This window comes from Pimephales promelas, chromosome 2 (assembly GCF_988280905.1).
Source record: "Pimephales promelas chromosome 2, fPimPro1.hap1.1, whole genome shotgun sequence".
Classification (NCBI taxonomy): Eukaryota; Metazoa; Chordata; class Actinopteri; order Cypriniformes; family Leuciscidae; genus Pimephales; species Pimephales promelas.
Genome location: NC_142770.1, coordinates 44,289,496 through 44,299,775, shown reverse-complemented (window position 1 = coordinate 44,299,775; position 10,280 = coordinate 44,289,496). Strand labels below are relative to the sequence as shown.

Below are 10,280 nucleotides of genomic sequence, written 5' to 3'. Positions count from 1 at the left end.
TTGTTTGTTAAAAATCCACCACAGAGGTCATCATCATCGCTAGCCATTTTTAAGACTTTAAAAAAAAAAAATGTTTTCTTTGGCTTTTGAATAGAACATGAAATGGGTTTTTGAAGCTGATAGAATGATCAATATGACTAATAATAATTATTATGATTAATATTAGTAGTAGTACAAAATAAAAAAAATAAAAAATATTATAATAACTATAGTGATAACACTATTTAAGAATAAAAACAATATAGTAATCAAAATAAAAATAAATGTACCTTTATTTTATAAGAGAAATGCAGGCAGACTATAATTATAAATAATTAGAAAGGAACACTTAAGAAACAACAACCAAAGGATGAGATCAAATGGTGACAGGGAAAACAAAGCAGAATATGACTATGAAACTAAACTAGACAAGATCATTACAGGAATTTCCTTCACATTGAAACAGGTCTCCTGGTTGACGATTCCAAGATGGCGGCAGTTTTGACATACCTGAATGAGCCAAGCTGCATCTACTGTACATATCTATTGTTGGCAATCCTAGCTGTGGTGAATGCACAGGTAAGTGCACTCCCTCAGACAAAATGTGCAAGTGTAACCAGATGTATTTAGTGAGATTAAGTATAAAAAAAATATTTTTGGAAGTTTTTATTTCATGAACCATTCCTTCAAAAATAGGAACCCAAACCTGATGAACTTCAGATTTTAAATAGAGACACCAGAGGACTCGATTTCTTAGCAGATGAAGGAAACAAAAAAGGTCCAGGTAAGATTGAAATGCTGGATTGAAATGCTGTTACAAAATGTGAATATGCAATAAAAAATATCACCGGACAGATTCCATATCATTTGAAGGAAAATTTGTCTCAGGTTACGTATGTAACCTGGTTCCTTAAAGTCCCTGTAAAGTCAAAATGAAGTATGAGTTCTGAGTTTGTCACCAGTGCATCAAATTCGGTGCTCAGCGGCTCCAGTCCAAAAACCGTAGACCCCAGAGGGTTAAGTAACACTGTGGAGGAAAGACAGTTACAGGAGTTCAATTGGGCAATAAAGTGCGAGTTGTGAGATACCAATCGCTAATCGCTAATGCCAATTGCTCAACTATCTAATCATTATCAGAAAACCGTAAAGGCAAGGAGCTTCCTTCAAACATCGTGAAAGGCTCTCAAAAACTTACTGATGAAACCAAAATACTTGATTGTTTCAATGAACATTTTAAAACCCTTAGGATAGTCACTCAACACGAGTGTTCCCCTACAGTGGAGACGGTTGGTTCGGATCCCTCTAGTCAGTCTTTTATTTTCAGTCAGTCTTATTACAGTTTCAGACGTAAATAATGCCCTCAAACATTTGGACACAACAAAAGTTAGCAGCAAATTTTATTGCCGTCCCTATAACTAATATTTTGAATCTGTGCTTGAACGCAGATGTCATTCCTTCCATCTGGAAATCAGCTTTTGTGGTTCCCCTCTAGATGCTGTAGATGTTCTGCCTGATGTGTTAAGGATTGTAGTTGACATCAAGGGATTTGCTATTTCAACTGTTTTGTTATTTTTGTGTATTTTGTGTCTTTATGTATGGTTGTACCGCTGCCTGTCTTGGCCAGGACTAGGGGTGTCCCCGACCTAATGCTCCGTCCACATTAAAAACGGAGACCTTTTGCTACGTTTGCACAAGTGCTGTGTTGAAAAAATCGATTCACCAATTCTGAATCGATTTTCATATTAATTTCTAAAGATCGATCCGTAACTCGGAGAATCGATTTATTAATAGGCCTACATTTTCCCTGTGAACTTTAACTTGCCGCGAGTGATCCCTAAGTGCGCATTGAAAGCTTTCACTCAGTGCGCACATTGTAACGACTGTAAGGAATCCCAGCTCAAGGTTTATAGCGCAATTTGAATTTAGGGGAAGGATATTCTAAATGAATGATCTGGATCAGCAATTTATAGAAAATTTCTCACATAAATAAAATCACCCAACGAGGGGTGTTACACAACACACGTCTGCTTCAGATATGTATGACAATTATGGTTCATATTATGGTTCAGATTATGGTTAATTTGGAGCATATATTTTCCAAAGATCAAGGCTGTTTGATCTTTAAAAACAACAAAGGATTGCACAGTTTTCTCAGTCAGCGCGCCAGCGTGCTTGATCTGTAAACTATCAATCACTTGGTCTGTTTTAGCTTAAATTTACTGATAATGTTTGTGCACTCAACAAAATCAGACTGTAGCGTTAGGATCTCATATTAAAGAGGCTTTGTTAAGTGAATAATACAAACAATGGCAAATAATGTATAAATGAAGTTTAATAAAAGGACACAACTAAGTTAAACACTACAAATCACACGATATATGTATATACACAAAATGAAAATAAAACTTAAGAAAGGAAACAAGGGAAAATTGAAATACAAGGAAAGTTACAGTTACTAGCACAGCTTTAAACCTTCAGAGACAACCACAGGATTATATCTTGAGTCTCAAAATTAAGTGAACACTTGCATTTTCAGACCTGTGTGTGATGGAAGCGTGAGGTCGTCATGGAGGCGGGAGACGGATTTCTTTGTTCTCTCACGTGGGTGTGTTTCGCGGGAGTTCAAAGCGCCCTAGAGAGTTCTATCGTGCTGGATGTTGCCTTTTTGTTGGAGAAGACGCACTTACGAACTTTAACTATTCGCAAAAGTAAACGTGAAGTAAAAGTACGAAAGACTGATAAGTTTAGAAAGCTTCAGGAGATTCCGGAAGGAGGAGGCGAAGCTAGGGATCGAAGTAGGAGGTAAGAGCGTGTAAGATGTAAGAGCGAAGCATTCTGTGGCGCGAGTTTTTCAAGGGTGTTTCAGGACTCGGACGGCCAATGACCGTCGTCCAACTCAAAGAGCGCGTACGCCCACTTGATTAACACACCACGTTGTTAACTTTTGCTCAAGACAAAGGAAAAGTTATGTTGACTTTGAAAACAGACTTATACATAATGAGATACATTTCACAATATCGATATATACAGTTTAAAAGACTAGCTAATAAATAATGAATGACAGTGCGCACTTCTCAGCCGCTCCAGCAACGGATGCAACCAGTAAAAACTATCGATATGGATTTTTGCCCGATAATGGTAGTTCCACCAATCAACTATTGGTGCGGATTAATCAACAAAACCGATGAATCGGTTGACCTCTATAGTGTACAAAACCAACCAGACAAAAAACTCAGTCTGGATAGAAGGTTTCCAAAGCCATAGAAATATTTAATTTAATTCCTTAAAAATTAAATTCAGTCAAGAAACACACAGACAAGAATACTTGGTCTGAATGACAGCCTGAATATTCCTGTTATAATCTCAAACAAAAAAAAAACAACAAAAACAAATAATTTCCTGCTCAATTAGTTTGCACACAATCATAGGAAAAAGAGAGAAAGGGAAATCCCTGTCTGCTCAGTCACATACGCATGTATTGCAGACACATACTGTAATCTTCACATTGTTTAGGGAAACGCAAGATCTGAACCACTAGATTCTTATTGCAGCCCCTTAATCTACGCGCTACACATGCGATCTGAGACCGAGTCACTGATTCTTTATTGCAGACCCATAATCTATGCGATGCCTCAGAAGAATCCAAGCCAAAGAATCTCTATAGAGCTCCGGCAGCTGACGTCACGCAATCTAAACTCCGCCATTTTGGTAGGCAAATCAGGAGAGCGCCAGAGCGGCTGTAGCACTCTATGCTGTTGCAGTGATATCAATTGCGGTTGAATGATTTAAAGTCTGTTTAAAATTTTAAACCATAAAATTTCTAAATTACTTTGGGGAATGTTTAAACTGTTGATTAACCCATTTAATACCACTATAAAGATATAAAAGAATAATTGTACAACAGTGTCAGTAAAGATAGTATCACTATCCCATAAAACATGTTTCACACACTTTCCATAAACATTTTTTCATTTTTTTATTTTTATTAATTATTTCAATGGACTAATGACACATCAACTAATGACACATCATTAGGATATTTTCATGTCTGGGGAAAATTTGTGCAAGTCAAAAAAGACTTGACCTTCCCTTTGCCAGTAATTAATTTTTCTATGACCCTCCAAAACGATTGTGAATAAAAGCATGACCCTCCCCGATAATTTATTGATTACTTCTGTACTGGTTTGCAATTGGCAAAAATGTTCAGAAAGTTTTTTTTTTTTTTTTTTAACTAACAAACGACTAAACTCCTGCCTTCTCATCCTTCTAAGGCTGTAACAATATAGGCTACCAAAATTCAGTTCGTATCATCATTTTTTTTATTTTAGATTATAATATAATAAAAATAATTTTTATTATTATATTATATTATAATATAATAATAAAAAATCTAATTTTTGGTGCTGATGCATTGTGCGTTCATGTTACAAGGGTGGCGCTCCAAAGTATCTAAAAGCTGCCACAAAGAACTGGCAAAGGTGTCAAATATAGCAAGTGTAACAGCAGACGCTAGAGGCTGCAGTCTTTAGCCTCCTTGTTAGAGCGCCTGACTCTCATGCCGGAGACCCGAGATTGAGGCCCGCTCGGAGCGGGTTGAGTGGGACCCGGGTGTGGAGGGGTTACACAAGGAGAGATTTGAATTGTTTATTAATAAACAAGGTTTTCCTGTGTCAGTGTATCGGCTTCAAGATATGAAGTTGATGAGGCTGACTCGCGATCTTCACAGTAACGCGCCAGAGAGAGATGCACATAGGCTACGGATTATTACATAAGCATGCAGAGATCATGTTTTTCATTTTTAAATGTTCTGGTTAAAAGTAGACATCACGCTTTCTATGTTTATAAGGTCTGTGAGGTCAAGTAGCCTACGTATACGGTGAGTTTCGGTTTATTTATGAGAGTCCATTTACGTGCCGGCATCTCTGTTTCTTATCTGTCGTCTTCTATAGCCTATTTACGTCTTATTTATTAAATCAAGACAATTGGGTGATGAAACATTAAAGCTGCAATACCTAAGATCTAGATGCCGCTAGAGGGCGCTACATTCAAAACAACAACAACGGCTTTGCTTGATGACGCCGTGGAGGAACGCGGAATGATGGGAACTGTTGTTTTCAACTCCACCGTGGATAAATCAGTCAGACGGGAATCGAAAATTAGTTGTCATGGATGAGGTAAAGTTCGATTTCTATAAACGTTGCGTTTAATGACATGCTTGTATTTCATTAAACTGAAATAACCGTGCAAGAAAAGTCAGGTTTAAAAGTAAATTAGTTATCACAGATGTTACTGTACGAGTCACTGGACGAAGCTATGGTGGAGAGGGTTTGAAGGGGCAGGTCTCTCGCAAGGAGTTGACGTGGTTGGCCCTCCTTGGTAACTTTATAAAAATAAAAAATCAATTTAATGTCAGTTATCCCAACCTGCAAGAATTCATTTCCGGGAGGTATATTTCGATAACAAGATTGTGGGGGTGGGAGGGAAGGCTAACTTTCGCGTTTGCGAGGCACAAACGCAAAGTCTCTCCCTCTGTACAGTGCACGCGCAGCGCGCTGTATTTTATGCGCGCAGTATGTCTCGCTCTAACATTATATCCCGGGAGATTTGAACTAATTTGCGGGCATCAGGGAAACGCTATCAATATGCGGGAGATCCGGGAGACTTGGGATGTCTGCAATGTACATTTGACACATCTTTTCATGTCGTGTAAGTATTCAACCACAGCTACAGTTTCACAAAATTAACGTTAAGGGGGTCGCACACCGGACGAGAAGCTGCAGCGCCGCGTTGCACCACATAATTATTCGAACACATTATTATCTATAAGTGTACACATACCGGCGGCGCCATTCGGCGTCTGTCCGCGGCGCCCAGCAACGTTTCAGGACCGTGTTCAAAACCCTGCTGCGCCACAGAGCGCCATTTACTGTACATAGTTTTATATAAAATTGTAATTATTTTTGCCTCAAACCGTTGCTAATGGATCCTGACTTTGCCCTATGCTGCAATATCTATGCATTTAGTTTTGCAGTCATTTACAGAAATCAGCTGCTTGAATGACAATTACTGATTATTATTAGATTTTTCACGTGAGATTCTCAATTCATTCTGTGAACGGATGCTCTGAGGTAAAGTTTTCAGAATGCAGACTCAGCAACGATTGTATTTAATTGTACAGTACAATAACATAGAACAGACATTATCTTCATTTTCTGTCATTAAACATAACAATATTGCTGGCCATACACTGATGAGAAAGTGCGCGTCCGGTGTTCGATAACGTTACTGGAGTTGTCCTAAACGTGACGCGGCGCTTCTCGTCCGGTGTGCGACCCCCTTTACAGCCAACAGTTCACATTCCGAGAATAAATGAAAAGAATATATGTGCTCCATTCCATAACAAATGCGCGAAACATGCTGCCGTTTGATAGGCGCTAACGCACAACTACAACTACCGCATTTGTCCAGGACTACACGTAGTACGAGCGGAAACCGAGGTAAGCGGATATGACGCGATTGACTCGCGATTCCCAGCTCACCCCTGCTGACACGTGCCGTTTCCTAGGTTAAAATCTCAATTTTCTCGCGATTTAAACATTGTTTGAAACATTTGGAATATTGTGAGTTATCATCTTTACTAAATATATAACACTGGCCTTGTGATTTTGGGATATTTTAATGCAAAAATCTTAGGTATTGCACCTTTAATGAAAATTAAGAGACAATTACTTTAAAGAAAGGCTTTGTGCTTTCTGAAGTCTGTGAAAGTTTTATAGTCATTTTCACAGCAGTCCATAACGGAGAACTGTCAAGTCCATAACATTGTTTTTTTTTTCCTCATAAATGCGAGCACGAAAAATAAAATAAAAAATTATATTTTATGTTCTGTGGAGGCTGACTCTTCTTCCTCCTATTAACCTACTTTCAGGAAAGCTATCAGATCCTTTATCAATACACATGAAAAGCACCCCGGGGGCATTATAGGGATCTGATATGTTTAATCTATTAAGGTTTGCTATGTACAAGTCAAAGTATTTTTGAATTAAAGTGTGCTGTGAACTCTGTTGCCTTGAAACTCAAGCTGCCGTCATTTATTCACGTCCCGGTCCCTGACTGCCTTCTGCCTGCCAATATGGCGGTTTAAACAGAGTAGGTCATGTGACATCTGGAGCTCTATTGACATTCTTCCCTTGAGAAGAAAGCCAACAGGAGCTCTCGATGCATGTTTTACATATTTATGAATTAACACGGTCAACACATTTTACTAGAGCACGATCAATCCAGTTTAAATATATAAAATGCTTGTGGACAAACAACAATATATTGACAAAGACAATTTCACATAGAGTGCTTGCTAAAGGCATAGAAGCTGACAATGTTTGGTCTGGGTACATAGCGGAAAATGATAAAAAAAAATGCTGGCAGTGGTTGGCAACTTTTTTCAAAAATGCTGGCAGGGTAAAAGGAGTCAATCAGTATATGATCATGTATATTATAAATATTCTAATTATAAATGTTATCTTTTATTTGTTATTTACTGCAGCCCTGGCATCACAGACCATTGAAATGGCAGCTCTAGGAAGACCTCTGTTTCCTGGTATGCTGTATGACTGCCGCAAGGATACCTTCATTCCAGGTGCTTTACAAACCTAAAATAAATAAGTTTATTTTCCTCTCCTAATCAAATCGTGCATCACTAATTACCAATCCTTGTGTGTTAACACTATAAAACCTGCATGCTTCTTCAACAGTACATAATTTCCTTGTACATAACTCTAAAAGGAATTTCTCATTTCAGGTGTCACTCTGTGGGATGAGAAATCCTTGAGAGAAGATTTAAACAGCCGTCCACAGCCCAGGACAAATGTGAAGTTCAGTAGCTCCGACTCTCTCTCCAGTAAGTCCAGTCTCCTGGATGTAAGTGCTTCCCTGAAGGCCAGCTTCTTGGGGGGGCTGGTGGAGGTGGGAGGATCTGCCAAGTTCCTGCGTGACACCAAATCCTCAAACCAACAGTCCAGAGTTACAATGTACTACAGTGAAACCACAAGATTTGATCAGCTCACTATGACTCAGCTGGGACAGATCACGTACCCTCAGGTCTTTGACCAGAAAACTGCAACTCATGTGGTCACAGGTGTACTATACGGAGCTCAGGCCTTTATGGTGTTTGATCGGGCTATTTCAGAAAGGGAAGAAAGGCGGGAGATTGAGGGAGAACTGAATATCATGGTCAAGAAGATTCCTCAATTTTCCATTGTTGGTCAAGGAGCTATAAATATGACAGAAGCTCTTAAGAAAGTGGCTGAGAAGACTGCCTGCACATTTTATGGTGACGTCCGCCTTGATCAGAACCCCACCACTTACATGGAGGCCCTGGAGGTGTACAAGAAGCTCCCCACTATACTGAAGGAGAATCCAGAGAATGCAGTTCCAATAAAGGTCTGGCTCTATCCTCTTTCTCTGCTGGATACAAAAGCTGCTCGGTTGGAGAGAGAAATCACCACACGTCTGGTTTCCAACACTCAAGATATAATAGAGGGCCTGGGAGAAGTAGAGAGGACATGCAACGACCTCTCCAGAAAAACACTGGTAAATGTTTTCAATGACATCAAAGAGAGGCTCAGTTTATTTCAGGGCTCTCTTAACATTTACAAAACGATGCTCCTGAAAAAAGTAGCCAAGGTCTTGCCTGCTATACGAGGAGGAGAGATGGAGCAAGATTCATTGGAAGACATCCTGAAGATCCACTACAGTTCCCCTTTCAAAGCTGACTTGCTTAACCAGTGGTTATATCATCCAAAGGCTGAACTTGACCTCTTGAGTTCTCACACCGATACACTGAAAGGCATCAATACTGTAGACTTAAACCATCTCAACACCATCCTCTTTAATCCTAATATTGATGTTGTGGTGTGCTTGACCTTCACATCTCTCAAGTATGAAGACCCAGATCTCTCAACCCTGAAGAAGTTTCTGGAATCTGACGAGTTTAAAGAGCTAGATGTGGTGAAACTGCAGTCTAGCACTGTAGCATCTGTCAGAAAAAGGTTCAATGATGCTGATGTCATCTTAAAAATGAGAGAGAACTTATCGATTTTCAAGAGTTTTTCAGAGGCTAATAAGGATGAAAAGAGATATCTATTCATTATTTCTGCCATCTCCGATCCCTCCAGTCCAGGCTCCTCTATCTATCTGTATGAAAAAGGGAAGCTGACAGACACACAGTTCCAGCCCGTGTCAAAGCCTCCCCCACCAGAAGTGAAGAAGGTCCTGGAGCGCAGTGTGTCCCTGAAACTGCAGAAGTCCCCAACTGGAGAAACTGTGCAGTTCAGAGTGGAGTACCAGCAGATGAAAGCAGATTCTGGCTCTGAGAAACCGTGGATCATCATAGACACAGCTGATGAAGTCTTTACTCTGACTGGATTGAAGTTTGGAAAGCAGTACTTGATCCGCTACAGGATAGTGGGTAAAGTGGGAGTGAGTGAAGCCAGTGACACTATTGGCCCCATACAGTCTTCAGGTAAGTGTCTGCAGTACCTACCATGCAGTATAACTTATTTTAAGTCGGACTATGTAAAATATCACACCGTTGTAGTTACAAGTACTCACCAATACAGTGTCTCTCCCAGTGTGGTCCCCCTGAAAGGAGGGGCAAAGCATCACTGTGGATCCGGCCTTGTACAAGGATAACCTACGTTGAAGACATAGGGAGCAGAACCACCAGCATAAATGGCAACACTTAGTCAAAAAAAAAAAAAAAAAAATGCTACTATGAATGTGGTACATGAGTGGCAAAATTACAGAACACCCCCCCCCCCCCCCAAAAAAAAAAAACCAAACAAAAAAAAAAACATCAAACAACCTGGTCCCTTTTCAAGCGAAACCAAGATTGTTAGTTGCCAACCTCATTAAACAGCATAGAATAGTCAACTAAAACATAACTAGAAAATATATGCCTACTTTTCAGTTTGCTCAACTGTCCCACAGCGCATTAACACATGCAGAGAAAAGGTGAAGGTTCTGTTGCTACAGACAGAGAAAGTCGTTAAAACATGTTTCAATGCAGATATAAAACATTCAATGGAAACATTTACATATTGAGGCATTAACCAGTGCAGCTCAGCAGCTCGAGTCAAACGAAGCCTGTGTCCTCTGTGAAGAGTAGACGCGCACTTCTAGAATTACTCTAATAAAATAAATAAGTATTCAAATTCAGTGGCAGTGATTAAACAATGATCAATTATACCTGCATGAAAAGGCAGCCCAACTGGCACGACAGTGTCTAGCAGGGCTCCAGACTA

General features: G+C 39.6%; 1 protein-coding gene across 1 annotated transcript in view; it reads left to right on the top strand.

The window, feature by feature from the left end:
• The first annotated feature begins 448 nt into the window (after window positions 1–448).
• Window positions 449–10,280, top strand: part of LOC120468226 (stonustoxin subunit beta-like) — a 31,414-nt gene continuing 21,582 nt past the window's right edge. Inside the window, exons 1-4 of the mRNA XM_089119036.1 lie at window positions 449–558; window positions 676–763; window positions 7,523–7,615; window positions 7,778–9,499. Of these exons, the coding sequence (XP_088975162.1) occupies window positions 469–558; window positions 676–763; window positions 7,523–7,615; window positions 7,778–9,499 (1,993 nt within the window). The 5' untranslated portion in view covers window positions 449–468. The remainder of the gene's footprint in view (window positions 559–675; window positions 764–7,522; window positions 7,616–7,777; window positions 9,500–10,280) is intronic.